The sequence below is a fragment of the Paraphaeosphaeria sporulosa genome, assembly GCF_001642045.1.
Source record: "Paraphaeosphaeria sporulosa strain AP3s5-JAC2a unplaced genomic scaffold CC84scaffold_2, whole genome shotgun sequence".
Lineage (NCBI taxonomy): Eukaryota > Fungi > Ascomycota > Dothideomycetes > Pleosporales > Didymosphaeriaceae > Paraphaeosphaeria > Paraphaeosphaeria sporulosa.
In genome coordinates this window covers 3,413,850-3,432,711 of record NW_017253361.1, presented here as the reverse complement: position 1 = coordinate 3,432,711, position 18,862 = coordinate 3,413,850, and the positions used below count along the sequence as shown (strand labels likewise).

Sequence of the window (18,862 nt, the reverse complement as noted above, 5' to 3'; positions counted from 1 at the left end):
CTCGACCTTCCTGTTCGCATCAAATCCTGGTGTTTGTTCGAAATGTGTCAACCGTTTTCTCCGTCAATCGCATGTTTCACCACGAGCCAAGACTGATGGAAACGCGCGTACAGCAAAAAACACAAACGGATTCGGGCGCATTTACGTCACGTCTTCACGATGCTGCACTCTCGGGCAAGCGATGTTCACCGACGAGGCTGTGCGTGTGGATGCATGCATACGTTAAAAGCACTCCGCCTCAAAGTTTCTGTTTCAAGTAGGGGTTTTGCGATGCACCGCATTTGACCAGGTACAGCTACTCTTGGCAACAATCTAGATGGGTTTGGGTGGTATCTATTCGCAACAAGAGCTCACAGCTTAGGCTTGGAATCCTCCACTTGCACTGGGTCTTCAGAGCGCGACAGTACCCAGTTGGCGACATCGTCTACAAACACCTCCTTATCGGGACTCGGCTCGTCATGCACTGGACCAGTCAGCGACGTGATGACTCGGTATGGATGACACTTACATCTATGGTAGCATCCGGCATATGTCTTGAACTCTTTGTCCTTCACTGGAAGCCGCTCTACGAGAGTTTTTGTTGCTTGGTAGTTGGTGATGCCATCTTTGTCACCGTGGCCTATCCACACCCTCGTAACACCGCCCTCGCCTGCATCATCGCCAATCTTAACCTTGCCACCGGCGAGGTCTGCGGTCCTGTCCAGCATTCCAGCGAGACCCTGAAGAGTGCCGGTGTCATGGCAAAGCTCGTCTTCAGTGAATTGTTTCTGCACTGCTGGGTCGCGCGTGATGAGTGTGACATCAAGTGGGTTGGTCAATTGATGATGCGGCAACACCTTTCCAGCCAGTCGGCCGAGGATTACGGTGATCGATGAAGGTTTTGACTTTGGGTCAAAGTCGATAAATGGCGATTCTAAGAGATAACCACGAATGTGCTTGCGTATCTCAGCTGGCCCGGTTGACATGTAAAGAAGCACTTCTCCACCGCCCATGGAGTGGCCCATGAGAAATAGAGGAATGGGGCATGGGATGACTGTTCTGAGGAAAGAAGTAATATCGTCAAGCACTTTGGAGGTTGGACCGGTGTGGCCCCTCTCGGACGGCTTTGCAACTGAGCGGCCCCATCCTCTGCGGGTTGTTAGCTGCTAACCCTGATAAGCATCGAATAGACTCACCTCTGGTCGAACGCATAGACTTCGATACCCTTCGAGGCCAACGTGGGAAAGAATTGGTTGTAGGCATTGCCTGTGCACGTGTCAACAAGCGGCACCTTCTTGGATAGGCCGGGTGCGGCCGCAACGTACAATGATCGCTGAAACCATGTATAAATACCAGGCGAGCTTTGGCAGGACCATTCGTCTGGAATATGTGTTAGCATGCCGCTATCTTTAAGCTTGTATACTCCTGTACCTTCCACGTCTTTGTGTACAGCTTCTTGCCGTCCTCCACCGTGTGCCAGCCTTCCTCTACGGACATTATGAAAACGGGCCACTAAACAGGCACGATGAGACAAAGGGGGTATTGCAGCTATGATACAAAGACAAGTGACAAATACACAAGACTTGGTATAAGAGCGCCGGGCGTCCGCCGCCTGCAGCTGAAGGAAGCTCACGGAACGAGCCGAGGATAGGCCCTAAAGCAGTTTAGGCAGATGGCCAAGAAGCGCGTCATCAGGGAATGCCCACCCCTGGAGCATCTCGTGCCCCTCAAAACCCCACCGCAGACTCTTCACTAACATCCCTGCCGCGCTTGCCAACTGTAATGCTCGCACGGGCATTTCGAACACTCTCGCGCCGTTGTAATCCCCTCCCTTCCACACTACGCGCGCCTTCACTGAGCAGCATGGTCCAGACGCGCTCCAGAGCGAAAGCAGCAAGCCTCAGCCATGAAGAGAGAACAGCAGCCGAGCCTCGCGACGAGGGCCTCTACTCGGTGACCATCGATACCGTCACGCCAGTCAATAACCGCATAAAAACGTTCAAGTTCGCTCTCCGGGGGCAAGACACATTCAACGTATCCGCGAACCCCCCCGCTGTTCTCGACGGTCACTGATGGGCGAAGTTCCAACCAGGCCAATGGCTCGACGTCCACGTTCCCGGTATCGAAAAAGCCGGTGGCTTCACCTTGACATCCACTCCCAGTCAGGCTAGAACAAGACCGGATGATGCAGAGCACAAACCTTTCCTTGAGCTAGCTGTGCAAAACAGTCCTAGCAACCCACCTGCAGCATGGCTATGGCAGCCACCCGAGGAAATAATAGGAAAGGAGGTCAAGGTCAGAGTCGGAGGTAGCTTTGTCTGGCCACCGCCCAAGATAGACTACGCGACTATCAAGCGCGCTGTATTCATTGCAGGTGGTGTGGGGATAAAGTAAGAATTCATCGGAGCATGCAGTGCTCGTCCGTCACGGTTGCACTAACTTTGACGGTAGTCCACTTGTGTCGATGCTGTCGCATATCAACGAGCAGGAAGTGGAACCTGAGGTTCGCATATTGTATTCGTCTAAAGTTCCCTCGAGCGACACTCAGCCCGAAGAAGTTCTCTTCCTCACTAGGCTGCTCGACCTGTTCCGCAAACCGCGAACACACTCTACCAAGAATTGTATAGAGCTTTTCCTTACGGGAACTTGGGACGGGGCGCCCTTGAATCGTCGCAACGACGAGCCTATCCATCCGCTAATGTCGCTCACACTGCCGCAAATACAGTCGGACACTGAAGTGCCTGTTACTGCCTGGACGCATCGTATTGATGATACTGCGTTAGCAAGCGCTGTAGGCAATGCGGATGAAGCACAAGGCACCGTATTCTACGTCTGCGGGCCGGCCGAGATGACTGATACGATTGTGGACTGGCTGCAAAAGCAACAACACGTAGATCCAGAGCGCGTTTTCTGTGAGAAGTGGTGGTGACGAACCAAAACCGCCGTACATATGTGTACTGGATATGAGAATGCCGTACATGCATATACATGACCATATATGAGTGGTCTTAATTCATAGGTAAAGCATATCTACGGGTAACATGAACCCTAATCAAAATTCAAAATGGAGTGCAATATTTTGGTACAATGTTTCTGCACTATCGGGAACTAAAAATGAATCGATGCCCTGCAGCCACCTCGTATTTCTTCCAATCGTACGCTATGAGAAACTGTGCGAACACCTTCTTGGCTAGATGCTTACGCTTCTGCAGGGCCTGATGATTATCCGGTGCTGGTTCGAGTAAGGCCAGCAACACAATGTCTTCGGTCTCGTCGCATTCGGCTGCCCAAATTTTGAAGGGCATCCTTGTTTTACAAAGTGAAGCAAAGGGTCCTGTCTCCTCAATCATCGCACTCCTGGCTTCTACTATTGTCAGAAGGCCTGTTGCTTTCCAGTAGCGATCGCGATTTCCACTCATGTTCCTTTGAGAGTCTTCGCCGTGCCACTCCACCCTTTCTCACCCTTTCCCTCACTAATCCTGTCGGCCTTGCACCTGTAGCCCGTCAATATGGCAGCTCCAGAAGCAACGCCCGTCCTCATCCCTGCACCGACTGGGCCATATGCTGTTGGCTACAGCACATCGAAACTCGTAGATGTGACAAGAACAGACCCCTTCAGCCCACCAGGTCATCGACGTGTTGTGATATCACTGTTCTACCCAATCGAGCGCGCCGCTGCTGCACCATCCTCTCCAGTCCCGTATATGCCACCCATGGCATCGATGATGTTGGACTTGTTTTTGTCTAGCAAGGGTTTACCGAAAGTGTGCAGCAGGATGCAACTCCAGGTATCGAGTGAACAGGCGATAGTCGACTTTGGAAAAGTTCCACTAGGTATGTGGTATCCGTTTGGACCAGTTACAGTTGCTCACGAGAATAAGTACTCGTCTCGCCAGGCCTGACATTTACACGACACCAATACAATTGCATGGCGCAGAATCTCGCCTCCGAAGGTTATGCAGTTGTCACGATGGACCACACGTGGGAAGCCATGGTCGTGGAATGGCCGGACGGTTCGCACACCCGAGGTACCGTCTCGCCCAACGTTAAGGAAGAAGACGCCGAAAAGCACGCACAGTTGCTTGATACTCGTGTCGGAGACGCTCGCTTCGTCCTCACACAGCTTGGAAACCTCGATGTGATCCAACAACTGGTTCCCAATGCCAAATGTCCATTTGATACGACGAATGCAGCTATTATCGGACACTCGTTCGGTGGTGCAACGGCTGTCTGCGCACTAATACAAGATACGCGATTCAAAGGTGCGATGAACATGGACGGTTCGCAATACGGGAAGCTGGCAAAGACAGAGCGACTGGTGGTCCTCTTCGGCCGAGGAGAGCCAGACGCGCGCAATCGCAGCAACAACGCTACTTGGGCTAACTTGTGCAAGCATCTCGGACACCTGAAGGAGATCAATCTGAAAGGAAGCGCGCACAATACCTTCAGCGACTTGCCACTGATCTTCAAGCTCGGTGGAATTGCGAACGAGGGCTTTGCAAAAGAAATGGCGGGGACGTTGGATGGCGAGCGTTCGTTCGGAACAGTCATGGCATATGTCAAGGAGTTCGCGGATCTGGTGTTGAAGGGCAGGAATGGGCTGCTGTACGAGGGACCCAGCGAACTGCACCCTGAAGTCGAGCTTATGTCGAAGGTGTAGTGGTCCATGTGCAACCACTGGCCTGGCACTGTGGTGTAGTCGGCGCGACGCAAACGCTATTGGGAGCGCATTCACATTGCATCATTACATGTAAGCGCCCAGACTACTTGCGATGCGCATCTCTCTCGACGCTCGTTCCATTCTCACCTTGCCATGGCACAATTTGCTCCACTTTGCGAGCGGGCGCGGGGCGGCACGGCGCGGGTAGCTTCCTACTCCACTCCCTTTACTCCATTTGAACCAACACTCTGTGCGACGACGCCATAAAACCCATCGCTGCCACGCCCAATAGCCTTCGCAACATATATTGCCCTTCCGCATCTGGACAGAGGACTGCCTGTGCCATCTGCACGCGAGCACGGCGGCGGGCAGGGATGCTGCAGGCTGGATAAGCCGGCTGCGGGGTCCCATTGGCCTGTTGACGCCACGCCGCGTTGTGATGGGCAGAAACGAACACCCACTCAGCGGCTGCAGGCGCGCTGTTGCTGGCTCGCCCCCGGCACGTAGGCGCGATGGTGGACTTCGGCTGAGGCCAGCTTTAAAGGTGCCGTGGCCCTGCGAGCCTTGTGCTGCCGTGCGATCCCTCTCTGGACGGTGCGACGAGCCCGGTGCGACACCATTGACGACAGCGACGAGCGGTGAACGAGCCCGCGCGCATGCTATAGCGACGGCACTGCGCTGCACCATATAGCCCCCATATTGCTTCGCCCCAGCATCTATCGCTCGCCCCGCGAGACCTGAGCTTCTAGCTCGACCTGCGTCGAGCCCATCCTCCCACCACATCTGTCGCAATGGGCCGCTTTTTTCTCCCCCGCAAATGGCGTATGCCAAAGCTCGTGCTCGGGCTTATCATCTTTGAATTCCCCTTCACAGTAGCGAATTTGGCCCTCTTTGGCATCGCCGCGCCCAACACATACCGCACAGTGCTATGGCGGGTGGGTGGAGAACTGGGATTCAACAGCGATCCTTCGGAGGTCGCGTATGCGGCGTACAACTACCAGAAGATGGAGATCCCGTTAGTGTGGAGCAGTCTGTCAGTACTACACCTCTCTGATATTCCTAAATGCCCGATGTACCAGGATTCGGAGAGCAGCAACTAAAAAGATCAATTCATGCATAAAAGTATGGGAAACATGCACTAACGGGCGTCTAGAAACACCAACTACAACATGTACATCGGCGTCGTATGCATGTTCTTCTACCTCATCAAATTCACTCTCTGGCTCCTGCACATCTTCTATCCCATAATCTCCCTTATCCTGCATGTTTGCCTCGCCGCGCTCTGGGCCGCTTCGCTGTACATCCAAACCGCGCCCGACACCGTCGATCCCGCGCACCAGAACAAGGGCGCCCCGTGGTACATCACCAAGAGCTGCAACATCGTGAGCGACCAGACCGAGCGCGGCTACTGCATGCAGGCCAAATCCGCCTTTGCCGTCTCCTTGATCATGCTGTAAGCATCTCACCACCCCCTCTCCCACACGCGAACAAAACACTGACATCCTCCATCCAGCATCACTTACGCCATCTTCATCGGCCTCTCCATCTGGTCTCTTATTCCCACCCCTGAAGCCCGCGCGGCCCACGACTCCAAAGTCGCCGAAAAGAAAGCCGAGAAGGAACTTTACGCGTCCTCGCCCTACGACCAGGAGATGACCGCCGAAGAACAGTGGCAGCACATGTGGGAGCTGCAACAACTCCCCCGCACGCCTGGCACCGCGACGGGACACGCGCCCTGGGCCAAAGTCCCCGCTACGCCGCGCACTACGGCGTTCAACCAGCTGCAGGGAGCTCCGATCCCGCAGGCCCACCAGGAGTACTACGCGCAGCCAGGGAGCCCCATGGTAGCGCCGCCCCAGCAGCAGCAGACTCACTCGCCGCCGCAACAGACGTACGACCCACCACAGCAGACATACTTCCCGCCACAGCAGACATACTCCCCACCACAGCAAACCTACTTCCCACCGCCAGGCCAGGTACCACACGAGAGCGTGGGGTACGCGGGGGTCGCGCCCCAGGGGCAGCAAGAGTACGATGAGTATCTGTATGATGGGAAGGGAAAGGGCACTGCGATGTGAAATAACTTTCTTACTCGGAATATTTGGTTGTCAAGGGCGTTCTAGCGTTTGCTTTCTGAGATACCATGTGCACTCACTCATTTTGGGAGGGAGGGGGAATTGATGTAGGCATATCTGAGTCTTCTCCTACGTATAGTAATGTTAACGTTATGGACAATGTTTGGCTGTACCGCGTGAGTGGCTGGATGTGGTGAGATGGTGTTGGGAATGGTGGATGGAGTAATGGTTTTGACTGTGAGGGGTAGAGACATGCTTGCCGATGGACTGTCAGATACTGTTTGTTTGTGCGATAACTCAGAGCTTGCCTGCAGAAGACGACATCGTCTGGCATCCAAATTCCTGCGGCTTCGTCACTGCCAAATGACAAGGTCACATTCCCTCCACAGGTAGTGGCCCTTAGGTGTCGCAATCAGCAGTCCGCCGTTTCCATACCCTCAGCCAGCTCAGCAAACCCATGTTCCCTCGAACAGGTACTCTGAGATGACTTAACCACTCACGCACGGGAGACCATGAATCACATCACCAGCTAGCTTCTCTTCCGCTCAGACACCCTGGACCGTTACTAGGCCATCCCGTATTTAGGGATCTGAAGATGCGTAATATTGGTGCAAGAGTGAACAAAGGAACTCGGTGATCCATGTGTTGCGGCAAACGTTTTCAGGTTTCTGTCGACCTCATCGTCGATGACCACCTTTTGTGAGGTGGGATGAAGGTCCGTGTCAACAAATATACCTGGCTCTTCTAGAAGGGAAAATCTTGAACTGCCGCGTAATCGACGTCATTGAAAGTGCCCTCGGCGGTGGTGGAGAAGAGCCCCAGGCTTGGGAAATTGCACGTGGATTCGTTCAGGAATCCATTTACGTCCATGCAATTGTAGATCGATAGACGCTTGATGTGAGCGAGGTTCGTATAGGAACCAAGTTGGTGAACGTCGAAGCCCTGGATGCCCGTTGCGTGTGTCAATATGACCCAAGCTAAAGTAAATGGAGGTGACGTTTTCGAGGAAGTTGTTGTTCGTGCTGAAGTAGTGGAGATTTGCCAAAAAGCACAGGAGGGAGCATTGCCTCCACGCGCTACGGTGCCCCACACCTCGACCGAGGAGGCCTTTGTGCCTTCATGGAGGGCCGGTTCAAGGGTGCGTCTCATGCTAGGTCTACCCCCCTCTACCATAACTAGCTCATCGCATGCCTGATGAGGCCCATGGTCGAAGCAAATGCCGTATGCAACGTGGTCATAGCGCGTTTCCTGGCTCAGATCTGATCGCTTTGGGCCTTCTGCAGAAGTGATTGTCGGCCGATGAACTTTGCTATTTCTGCATACATAGCAGGGTCCAGGCGGGAATGCTGTGTTCAGTAACGTACCCTGATCGTGTGACCGGGAATGGTTTCAAGCACTCGTATAACAGCTGTTTGTTGGACCTCATCAGGTATATAGTGTACCTAAAGCTTGCGCGTCGTTTTCCAGAGATCTTTGGCACACCATTGCGCGATAAGCCTGGAATAGGGATTAGCACCGTACTTATGCATAAAATTCATACGTTCTGAGTGTAAATCATGTCGGTCAACGGAGACTGGCGACATAGGCCAGCCGTTATGGATTCTGATTTAGCTACGGCCGCCGCTCTTCTTGTGGAATATATGGTAGATCCTTTGACATGACAATTTCCGGGCGGTAATATCACGCTTCTCGCTTGCAAAGACGCTACAATCGCGTGTTCCCTTGAATGGGGCGAGTGCCAATGCGAAGGGAGCTTGGTTATGTAACATGAGTCGTAACATCGCTACTGCTCCCTATCCTGGTAGTGTAAAGGTAGTTCGGAGCAGTGATCCGGGGGTAGACATGGACCTCGGTCCAATTCCCCACACGGGAAGGCTGCGCATGTACTTATCCATCTCAACACGCCGCGATGTGATATTCAATAACAAGCGGTCCATACGTTCCTCGAATTCCCAGATTAAACCTGCTTTTCCAGATCCCTCATCCCATACGTTAACGGCGAGCGCAACGTATCATCTATACCTCTACCATGGCGTCGACGATCCTCAAACCCGTAACGCAACCCCCGCCCACATCGCATGTTCTCCTCACCTATCCCGCCCCGTATGTCCTGCTAGTCACAATAAACCGCGAGCGCCAAATGAATAGTATACCTTTTGCCGGGCACACTGAAATGGGTCAAGTCTTCGATTGGTTTGACCGCGAGCCGAATCTCCGCGTAGCTATTATCACGGGCGCGGGCAAGAAGGCGTTCTGTGCAGGGCAGGACTTGATCGAGCTGGGAAAGATTAGGCAGGGTACGGTGGAGAAGGATGTTGCTAAGCAGAGACACCCGCTGAGCGGCTTTGGAGGGATCAGCAGGAGGGCGGGGAAGAAGCCGATTATTGCGGCCGTGAATGGGTTTGCGCTTGGTGGTGGATTTGAGATTGTGCTGGGCTGGTAAGTAGAGCAAAAACTCCTCTTGTGCACGGTTCAGATGAAGGGAGGAGCAACTGCAGTCTCCAGGATCAGAACACAGAACAGATGAAGACCGAGACCATGCTAACAGATACGAATAGTGACATGGTCGTCGCCTCCCCAACAGCGACCTTTGGCCTCCCCGAAGCCCTTCGTGGTATCTTTGCAGGCGCAGGCGGGCCACCCCGTCTTGTCCGCAACGTCGGATTGCCAATCGCCTCTGAGATGGCCCTTACCGGCCGCTCTATAACTGCGCAACGCGCAAAGGAACTCAATCTTGTCAACCGTATCTCGCCCTCTCCTGACACGGTTGTAGACGAAGCGCTCAGACTTGCCAATGATATCGCGGCTATCAGCCCCGACGCAGCGATCGTAACGAGAGCGGCGTTGAAGGAGGCATGGGAGCAGGGAAGCGTCGAAAGGGCGACACAGTTGGTCATTGAGAGGTTTGAGCGGGATTTGAACACGGGAGAGAATGCGCTTGAGGGGCTGAAGGCGTTTGCGGAGAAGAGGAAGCCTGAGTGGAAGGCTAGTAAGCTGTAGATAGCACGCTGATGTAGAGAAGACAAGCTTCATAGATCCTGCGATGATTGCTTGGGCTGTTTTGTCATCGTATGCAGCCACTTGAACCAATATGGTGCTAGTGTCTGGTTTACAAGAACTCTACTGTGGTCTACGCAGCCTTTGGAGTTCCAAGCAATTCCCAGGCAGGAACAATTCTTTGTCTGCGTCGAGCAACGCCCTCACGTATTCTTCTGTCATTTCTATGCTCCTTATCATTAGCTACAGCAATGAATTAACCTAAGCAAAACTATCGAATGCGCGGTGGCAACAGACCTCCAGGACGTTTGTTCACCATATCGTATACGAATGACAGTTCGGCCTTTCAGTCACCAAAGGCATGCATGACTCGCGCTCGAATCAATGATAGCGGACTGTTTCAATAGGGCCGCAAACAGGAACCAGTCTTGCGAGCATTTGCAACTCCTGCTGGAAAACCGTGATGGTCCTGATTCGTGAAGGCTGGCGGATACGGACGTGGTATACCCCAAATGGGCAACTCCGGACGCTTCGAGTGGGCTATGTGCAAAGCTCGCAGACATCCGATCAGATGGAACATCCCAAGAAACCTTGGGTTTTGTTGCACAAATTTCCGTGACCGTCGAACAATACCAGGACCCTTTCCAGCGTTCCGAACCACTCAATCGAATTCCCCGGGCTACAAGAACGCTCTCGCACATTCACATCCAGCGTCTGGCCCTCATCCCGCTGTTCCCGAAAATTACCGGTGATCCCCATCCGACACTATCTACGGATCTTCAAACCTTCGTCATCCCGCCATACCCGGCGCGCCTCGGTAACATGACTCGGTCCTTTTCTTTGAGCCTCTCACATTGCTCACACGAGTATGCTAGTACGAGGTTGGGCATGCAGCGTGACGATCAAGGTGGGGTTGTCTGTCCATTTCCCCGCATTTTGGCTATGGAACGGTCGAAGTTCCGGGGCCGCAGTGTGTCAAGGCAATACAGTACAGGGTAGGGGTCCTCGGCAGGTGGTCAAACGACATGCGGACGACGTTCGGATAGCTATTAATGTGGGCAGGCTCCGTGGTGTCGGGTCAGATAACGAGTCGACGTTTGCGACATTATTCGACCTTGTTCGAGACTCTTGTGATAGCGATTCAGTAGTATCGACTTGTCGTACATGTTTAAAACTGACCCCGGCTGTGTTTGGAAAGAGAGATGGTGAACCGACGGTCTAACAGTGACGCTGCGACCACGACTCCACTTCAGTCTGTTGCGCCTGTCATCAAGCGCAAACGGCGGGCATCATGCCTAGGCGAGCAGGAGAGGAAGGAAAGGAAACGAGCGATTGACCGCGAGGCGCAGAGATCGTTGAGAGAGAAGACGAAGACGCATATCGCGGAGCTAGAACGGACGATTGAAATATTGAGAAACCAAGACAGGAATGGCGCCACAGCAAGTCTCCTCAGCGAGATCGAAGGGCTAAGAGCAGAGAATGAGAGACTGAGGGATGTAATTGATGGGGTGAGGAGCGTTATAGGAGGGGAGGTGTTTGGTAGGATGGCACCAACCACTTCAGCTTCGGCAGGTGTATCAGGGCCAAGACTTGAGGAAACCACGCCCATGGACGAGAGTGCTGGTATGCACACTTACACGATGTTTTGGCGGGAATAGAATGACTGACGTCGATGGTAGGTCCGACCTCACCCAGATTCCGTAGAGACTCCATCTCATACTCACAAGCGGCGACCGATGCTAAACCACCGCCCTCCTTGCCATCGCCTGAAACCACACCACCCGACGCGCAATACCCTTCTGCTTCATTTGACTTCAACCCTCCCATGCCAGCATCGTCTAGAGCCGTCGATCTCGATGGCATGACGATGATGTCAATCGCTCTCCCGACCTCATCAGCCAACGATAGTGCACTAGATCTGAGTCTAACACTGGACGATGTCACAAACGAACCAACACACGAAGATGCTCTCATCCCAACCCCCGACTCGCCTGCAACTGCAGCCTTTGCTCCATTCATGCAAGAAATGGAATTATTCGGACGTGCCTGGCATTGCCCATCTCCAATGATCCTTCACATGAACGACCGAAACGACGATCGACCGCCATCATCACCACATGTACCATCGTCCGCCGTCTGCCCGATATGGCGCAAATCGAACGAACTCTTCGGCAAAATCTTTTCGAGCCGTGCACCTTCATCAACAGGTCCGTCTAGCCTTCCTCTCGGCGATGAGTTTGACTGGGGCATGGAGGCTGGACTGCTATTCAAGGGAATCAGAGACGGCTGGAAGACCTTTGACCACTGGAAACAGAGCCCGGTTCTGCAAATTCTCAAAGCGGTGGACCAGTTCTTGTTTGTGAAAAGCGGGAAGATGGAGCGGTTGGCGGCTGGTTACAAGAGTTTCAAACTTCTGAAGGTAGACCACATATTTCTGACGATACTCGATGGTTACTGAGTAAGTACGCAGTACTACATTAATCCCACCAAAGGGGAACTCGATAAAGTCCCAACGTGGCTGCGCCCTAGGTACTTCTCTCTCTCTCTCTCTCTCTCTTTCTCTCTCTCTTTTTCTCTCTCTTTTTCTACCCTCTAACCCTTGACAGTCCCTTACAATCGTCCACCTCCCATCCCATAGCCATCGACATGTTCGCATGGCCTTCCCTTCGCAACCGGCTTGTGCACCACCACCATACACTCTTCCGCAACAGCAAACTCTCCCACAACTACGCCAACTTCCTGCGCTTCGACTGGCCTTTCAGCTTCGAAGACACTTTCTACTACGACGACGCAATCGGAGGCTGGTATCCAAGTCCTCTGTTCGAGAGATATCACGGCGATGTGCGCAGTTGGACTGTTGAAGAGGGCTTTTGGGAAGGGCTGGAGGAACTCAGGGGTGACATCGAGGGGTGTAGCGCAACGTGACGTTTGGAGGGGAAAGTGACGTGGTGTGGACCAAGGCACTATGAGGCGGAAGTGAATGCAGGTCCCTGGATGTTCACAGGCGATCGAAAAATAGTCCATTTCACCGTTCCTCGTGAGCGTGATCGTGAACAGCTCCATGGGTCACGCAACCTCCAGCCTCCCCATGCTCGAACCCCATTTCGCTTGTGCATGCCTACTCATCGAGAGTACAGTCCTTGCATGCTGAAATGTGTAGAAGGCATTAGTCGTGTCGAAAACCTCTCTACCTAGATAGCACGATGAACATCACCCCCTCAGAGACCACCGCGCATATCTCGCACTTTAACCTCATTGCATAGAGAAGGATGCGTGCTGGACAAAGAGAGTGCAATCCCGCGTGCGGTTGACGCACTAGGTTTCTCCGCTTCGGTTCGTTCTTTCTGCAGAGAGTTCGGAAACAGATAACCGCGTGATTAAAAAAAAAACACCCGCCAGAGGAGTATATTATTGCGCACGACTGAGAAACATTCGAGACAAGAACATACTCGACGAGAGATGGTTTCAGCCCAGTGGATAGTTTAGAGGCTAGATACGAATGAACATGTTTCGATTGTTTGGAACAACGCTGTTTAGCACCACCGGGGTTTTGTACTGCATTCTGCCGAGGCTTGCCAAAACACGCAGACAGTACGCACCTGGATAATGAGCAATTGTTCTAGAACACGGCGAAGCTTGCTAACTCGCGGATAGCCAGCATTCCGACTTTAGATACAGTTCCATTGCCGGCCTGTGCGCATCGCTGTCATCGAAGGCGCTATGTACGTATGTCTCGCACGCGCGCAACCCACGTCCACGCCACAGCAGCACCCTCTGTAAATCATGCGCTTACACCAGCTTCCCAGACAAGCTAGACGCACCCAGGCAGGTGTACAATGACGTCTTTGCACCGTCACGTAAATAGCGCGGTGTCCTCCCAATGTAGGCTTATTGTGCCATCTCAACCAATCACAGCCCCTTAAGCCACCCACGTTTCCCAGGTCACCTCTTCACCCACGCCCCCACTCCACCCATGCGAGAAAGATTTTTTTTGCAACCCTTGACCCAGTTGCGCCAGTCCTTTCGAGTGCAATCTCAGGGCTGCCGACAGCCGAGCCACCGCCGCGGAGGCAGCGCGGGTATGCATGGAAATCAGTACAGGGTCCTGCTCCGACTCTCTCCGACTCGTTGTTGGGTGGTGTGGTACCTGAAATGACGATACAGGCAACGGGATCTTGCAAGATGCTCATAAAGCGTACCGATGGCGTTGCATGCTAGAATCAACAAACACTGCGGGAGTAATCTAAACCAAATTATTCTAGGCGTAGACGCTCTTCAGGTAGCATCCTCGGTTGACTGCAATGCTGTATCCGCGCTCGATACGGCTTCGGTTGAGCTCGAGCGTTTGAAGGTGGCTAGCTCTCTGCGTAGAGCTTCCAGTTCTTGGTCTTTCTGATCCAGCTGCCTGTCTTTTTCTGAGCACTGTTTCTGGAGAGCTTTGATGTAATCAATGGCGGATTCGACCTTTGCCGCTTTCGAATTGTTTGACTGCGCAGCAGTCATGCTCTCTGGGCTTTTGCTTTCTTTGGCACCGAGGTGCGGAGATGGTAGGAGGGCTTGCATCTCTTGCAGTGCCGTGTTAATGCGATTCCGGCGGCCTTGCTCGGCGATCTTATGTGAGGTACGTTTTGATGTCAAATTTGTGGACAGTGATGTTGGGTAGGAAACTCCAGGTACCACGGTGCCGTCAAGAATATTCTGATAGTTCGACTTGGAGGCCAGAAGAAGTGCATGAGTGTCGTCGGAGACAGCTGGACGTGTTAGTAAGCATTGAAGATGGTCAGACAGTGTGAACACTTACAGCCATCGGGAAGCAGCGGTTTGATGCTAGGGGAGATCTTAGGTCGTAGAGCAGGGCTGACCAGAGTTGTAGTGACGCTATTTCGTTTCTTAGACGAACGAGCAGACTTTGAATCAACCTTTCTATTGGTCCCTGGAAAGAATGCTGGACTTGTGGGCGAGGAAATAGCACTGAGCATGGGACTAGGGCTAGGCTTCCCTGACTGCGCAGATGCCCCAGAAGGGGTTGAGAGCGGCCCAAGCTTGGGTGTTTTTCGTGCAGTTATTCTCGGCGTATCTTGGTCATCGTCTCGGACTGCAGTGTCCAGCCGTGAGAGCGGAGGTTTATCTAATGAGGCTTCCGGTAATGTCAGATCGTCCAGTGCTGGTGGCGCATCTACATCACCAAAAGTAGGCGAGGGGTGGATGCGCATCAGAGAGGCTGGGGTGGCCGGGGCAACGCCTAGTTCCGTGGTTTGCGCGTTCATTGCAGGAGACGGGTGCACTGAATTCGGCTTAGGTGGAGGTCCCATCTCAGATAGGGGTCCCGGAGAGATGGAGTCAGACTCTGAGCTCTCGCGGCTGCGGCGTAGGTCCACTCCACTGGATGAGGGACGAATTGCGCGTTCTTCCTCTAACAGGTCCGTCACTTCCTTGGGAGGGATGAGAGAAGACACGGTAGCTTTCCGCCTGGCAGGTTTGACGATAGGTGACTGTCGTACACGTGCGGGCGCAGCCGAAAACCGCGTAGGGGCGCTTCTCTTAGCTGCGCTCCTAAGTTTCCGGCTCTGGCTTGTCTGGGAGATGGCAGGCTCTTCCAACATATCCATATCCACGTCCACCGGCGAAGCGCCTGTAGAACTCCCAGAGGTAGTGCCATATTGACTGGAGTGGGTCTGTGCATGGGGGTAATTTTGCGCATTCAGAGCGGGCGAAGTCAGTGGGCTGAAGTATGCGCCCGGCACCGTCGTCATGTCGTGCACTTGGAAGCGGGGCTCATGGGGCGTCACAGCGGGCGAGACCAGTGGGGTGAAGGACTGCGCGATGGTCAGCTCGAATGGTTCATGTAGCTGATTCTTCATACCTCGTCCTTGCGCATCTGGAATCGCTGGTCGAACATGGCGTGTTGCGCATCCAACTGCTGCAGGTAGCGCGCCGGGTCGCCGTGCAACTCCATGCTGTTTGGCGTGGGCGGCACCGGCGCGTGCGGCTGGTACACGTCTGGCGCCTGGGTGAAGGCAGGCACGCCGTGTTGCTGGAAGGGCATGCTGAACTGGAAGAAGCCGCTCTGGGTGGGCATGCTGTGGGGGTGCCCGCCATTGTGGGCGTCCATGTGCCTCTGCGGCTGCGGTGCGCCGGGCGTGCGGGCGCCATTGCGATGCTGCTGGTGGGAAAGCTGCGGACTGAAGGGGTTGTGCAGGTGCTGGACGTCGAGCTCGTCGGCCAGCTGTTCGAGCTGCTGCCCGCCGTGGCCGGCCGAGGAGCCGTTAGCGAACTCGGAAAAGTCCAGGTCGAAGTCTAGAAGATTGCTGAAGTCGTGCTCGGAGCCGGCCATGTCGAACTGCTCGGCGCCAGACCATGCTGGAGGCGCACCGGTGGTGCCGTTCATACAGGGCGATTCTGGGCGCACTCGACTGGAGACCCGAAGGGGATTTTCAGAATACTGAGGTAGTGGGGCGGCTGGTGTTAGCGGAATCCAGAGGAACCGTGGGTTGAGCCGTCGCGCAAAGACCCGACGTGAACACGGGACATCAATAGCGCAGGTGCGTCCGAGGCAGCGCGATAGGCCGCCTTCTCTGGTTGGAGAGAGCAAGAGGAGAGGAGGCCACGACGGGGAGCAGACGTCGCGACAGCCAGCGTCGTCGACACCCCTGCTCCACCACACCTGTACCCCACGGTTTTAGCAAACGATAAGCGTCCGAACGCCAGCACTGCCGCTTGGATGTTGAAATGATCACTCACGCGGTCGACGCGGTGGCTGCCTCGGGCTGTGTACACTCACTGATCGATACGAGCCCTGCCGTTTGCCAGAACATCCTGGGGTAACGCACAGCATGATGGCCTCGTTGCCCTCATACCCACCAGTTCGCTCGTGCCGCGACCTGGCTGTCACAGACGGAACTGATCCGCGCAGCTGGGACTAGCGAGGCTCCAAGAAAAAAAAAATCCATCTCGAGCCCACCAGCCTCAGGACGACGTAGTGTGCGTGCGTGTCGTCGAAATCAGTCATCGTCTATTTCCGAGGGCGTGACGCGCAGTCCGCGAAAATACAAGAAGCCCGCTGCTGACTCGCGTCCGTCAAGAGAACATTTGAAACTGACACTTGCAGCCGTCACGGGCCATCTGTGTCCCACGCCAAAGGCTGGGACAGCGTACGGCGACACTGCCTTGGTCTGTAGTTCGTCCTCGTCATCATGTGCTGCTCGCCATTAGACTACTTGCCAGTATTAAAGCTTAAACATGGTTATGCACGAGGACTCGATCCCCACGGCATCCCGCTGGGTCGCCGAGCCCTTGCATGAGCGTCGTCGCCTCGACCAACCAGCCCATTCCCCGCCCCGTAGCAGCCCAGGCCTCCTGTATTCCTGTGCGAGCGCCAAGGCTCGCAGACCGGGGCCTTTCGAAGGCCTTTGGCAGGCTGTTCGTGACGGAACAGCTATTCGTTCGGTGCAGTGCAAACCACCCTCTCTCGTCAGCATGTGTACTACCGCCTCCGCGCTTACCTGTGGAATGGCGTCTACACCGTCTGCTCCGCGCTTTGAGAATGGGTGTATGGTGTTTGAGGGGCGCGCCACTGAACCAATCTCGCCTAAGCTTGAATATTGCCGTTGACCAGGCGTACATGACCTTCCTGTCCTGGTCATCACAGAAGCCGAATGGAAACATCACCGAACCATGGCCTGCCAGGTTGCTGCACACCAACAGCGGGCGACACCGAAATGAGCACCTCTGCAAAGTTGTCATGATGCATGGCTTACAATTAGTTCAAAGGTATACATAATGCACGCATCGAGACGCGTCGAGTCCTATGAACTCTATGGTGCAGCTTCGTCTCCGCTTTGTTAGTTGTCAACCGTTCTCGCACCGAATGTAAAATGATAACCTTCATGGTGTTGGACTCGTCGCACCGCACAGCACAGACGTCAATTGAGATGAACACTGAGCGTGATGAATTAGAACTCTTGCTTTTCCTTGATACTGAAATACCTGGCAAGGCTGAATCGACTAAACACACCCAGAAGCTGGTCCCCGCTGCGCTGCAAGGGCAGGCAGTAACGCTTTCCCGTAATTTACACATTGCTGAAAGTACATGGTCGGTCCAAGAAGGCCGCGTTTTGACCACCATGGGTATTATCCACCGCCGTCCCCAAAAAGGTATATGAAAAGTGTGCCGTGAAAGGCTCCGCATGAACGCCGTTGCTGGACATGACACCCGCCATCTCGAGTCGTTTACATTACTATGCAGCAGCCGTTGCTCTGCTGGGGCGCGTAGGGATCGTCCCGCTTGTCGATCTGCCACAGTCAGTCGTACTTCAACAATAACGCGGCGGCCGTCACGCACCGTTCCCCATCGCGATGGTACCATCCAATCCTTGGGCTCCTTGTCCGTGAATGCAATAAGGCTGCGCACGCGGTCAGTACACAATCGGTGTTTATTCTGCCAATGGGCGGCGTCTTACTCAATGGCAGCCTCCGATACGGGTATCCGGCGGCGCTCGAGGTCCTCGCGCAAACGCTGGTTCAGCTCGGTAAGGCGGCGCAGCTTCAGCTCGGCCATGCTCTGCTTCTTGCTCTTTCCGTCGCCGCCAGTGCGGATTTCGTAGGGTGCAGCGGCCATCATGATGGGCGAGGTGCGGTTGCGGGGAGAGAGCGGCTAAGAATGGCAAGGAGAGGCGTAGGGCCGTGTGTTGGAGCGGTTGCGGGTGGAACGGCGTGCGCTGGTGATGCGTCGAGTGCTCGTGAGATGGTGCGACGTTCCTGCGTTGCGGCAGAGGACGTGCCAGAGACGGGTGAGCGGAGAGGCGGGTAAGGAGCGGCGGGGCGTGAGAGCGAGTTGGACTTGCGGGCCAGCGACCGTCACGGCAACGTTCTCAGACGGCGGCTGCGGAGGGCAGAGCTGAGGCGAGGGCAACGCTGTGCTGGGGAGAGCGTGGGCGCGGACGGGATAGGGGAGGGAATGAGAGCTCGGATGTTGGCTTGGTGCCCAGCCTAGGCCGCAAATGGCCCAGATGATCAAGGCGCGCGAGATTGGCTTCTCGCCGCGCACACTGTCGATAATGCGGTGGAAAGACAGCGCCGGCGCAGCGTGGCCGGGCTGCAGCCAGTCGATGGTCGCTCAGGCCCAGCAAACCGTGGCTCGCTGATAACTCTA

General features: G+C 54.5%; 8 protein-coding genes across 8 annotated transcripts; 5 read left to right on the top strand and 3 right to left on the bottom strand.

Annotated features, from left to right (window-relative positions):
- Positions 1 to 201: 201 nt before the first annotated feature.
- Positions 202 to 1,598, bottom strand: CC84DRAFT_1256305 (alpha/beta-hydrolase). The gene is made up of 5 exons (XM_018184610.1): positions 1,411 to 1,598; positions 1,305 to 1,359; positions 1,176 to 1,245; positions 509 to 1,128; positions 202 to 463 (listed from the first exon to the last, which is right to left on the bottom strand). Exons 1-5 carry the CDS (start codon positions 1,474 to 1,476, stop codon positions 351 to 353), a joined length of 924 nt encoding a protein of 307 aa, XP_018040838.1. The 5' UTR covers positions 1,477 to 1,598; the 3' UTR covers positions 202 to 350.
- A 119-nt stretch (positions 1,599 to 1,717) lies between these two features.
- Positions 1,718 to 3,048, top strand: CC84DRAFT_1161412 (uncharacterized protein). The gene is made up of 3 exons (XM_018177731.1): positions 1,718 to 2,013; positions 2,062 to 2,369; positions 2,431 to 3,048. The coding sequence occupies exons 1-3, from the start codon at positions 1,843 to 1,845 to the stop codon at positions 2,906 to 2,908; spliced, it is 957 nt and encodes a 318-aa protein (XP_018040837.1). The 5' UTR covers positions 1,718 to 1,842; the 3' UTR covers positions 2,909 to 3,048.
- An 809-nt stretch (positions 3,049 to 3,857) lies between these two features.
- CC84DRAFT_1161409 (uncharacterized protein) lies at positions 3,858 to 4,690 on the top strand. The gene has a single exon (XM_018177730.1). It carries the CDS (start codon positions 3,908 to 3,910, stop codon positions 4,637 to 4,639), a length of 732 nt encoding a protein of 243 aa, XP_018040836.1. The 5' UTR covers positions 3,858 to 3,907; the 3' UTR covers positions 4,640 to 4,690.
- A 518-nt stretch (positions 4,691 to 5,208) lies between these two features.
- Positions 5,209 to 6,754, top strand: CC84DRAFT_485954 (uncharacterized protein). Its single transcript, XM_018186462.1, has 3 exons — positions 5,209 to 5,672; positions 5,793 to 6,092; positions 6,153 to 6,754. Exons 1-3 carry the CDS (start codon positions 5,431 to 5,433, stop codon positions 6,715 to 6,717), a joined length of 1,107 nt encoding a protein of 368 aa, XP_018040835.1. The 5' UTR covers positions 5,209 to 5,430; the 3' UTR covers positions 6,718 to 6,754.
- A 1,840-nt stretch (positions 6,755 to 8,594) lies between these two features.
- On the top strand, positions 8,595 to 9,869 carry CC84DRAFT_1161406 (ClpP/crotonase). The gene is made up of 2 exons (XM_018177729.1): positions 8,595 to 9,153; positions 9,273 to 9,869. Exons 1-2 carry the CDS (start codon positions 8,744 to 8,746, stop codon positions 9,712 to 9,714), a joined length of 852 nt encoding a protein of 283 aa, XP_018040834.1. The 5' UTR covers positions 8,595 to 8,743; the 3' UTR covers positions 9,715 to 9,869.
- Positions 9,870 to 10,772: 903 nt separating this feature from the next.
- CC84DRAFT_1139055 (uncharacterized protein) lies at positions 10,773 to 12,684 on the top strand. The gene is made up of 4 exons (XM_018176220.1): positions 10,773 to 11,334; positions 11,391 to 12,130; positions 12,182 to 12,240; positions 12,318 to 12,684. Exons 1-4 carry the CDS (start codon positions 10,914 to 10,916, stop codon positions 12,634 to 12,636), a joined length of 1,539 nt encoding a protein of 512 aa, XP_018040833.1. The 5' UTR covers positions 10,773 to 10,913; the 3' UTR covers positions 12,637 to 12,684.
- Positions 12,685 to 13,986: 1,302 nt separating this feature from the next.
- On the bottom strand, positions 13,987 to 16,099 carry CC84DRAFT_1213787 (uncharacterized protein; the record flags this gene model as incomplete). The annotated part of the gene is made up of 3 exons (XM_018182569.1): positions 13,987 to 14,462; positions 14,513 to 15,527; positions 15,575 to 16,099. The coding sequence occupies 3 exons, from the start codon at positions 16,097 to 16,099 to the stop codon at positions 13,987 to 13,989; spliced, it is 2,016 nt and encodes a 671-aa protein (XP_018040832.1).
- A 1,547-nt stretch (positions 16,100 to 17,646) lies between these two features.
- CC84DRAFT_1161403 (G-protein complex gamma subunit Ste18/GpgA) lies at positions 17,647 to 18,780 on the bottom strand. Its single transcript, XM_018177728.1, has 3 exons — positions 18,171 to 18,780; positions 18,053 to 18,113; positions 17,647 to 18,003 (listed from the first exon to the last, which is right to left on the bottom strand). The coding sequence occupies exons 1-3, from the start codon at positions 18,326 to 18,328 to the stop codon at positions 17,941 to 17,943; spliced, it is 282 nt and encodes a 93-aa protein (XP_018040831.1). The 5' UTR covers positions 18,329 to 18,780; the 3' UTR covers positions 17,647 to 17,940.
- Between the last annotated feature and the right edge of the window lie 82 nt (positions 18,781 to 18,862).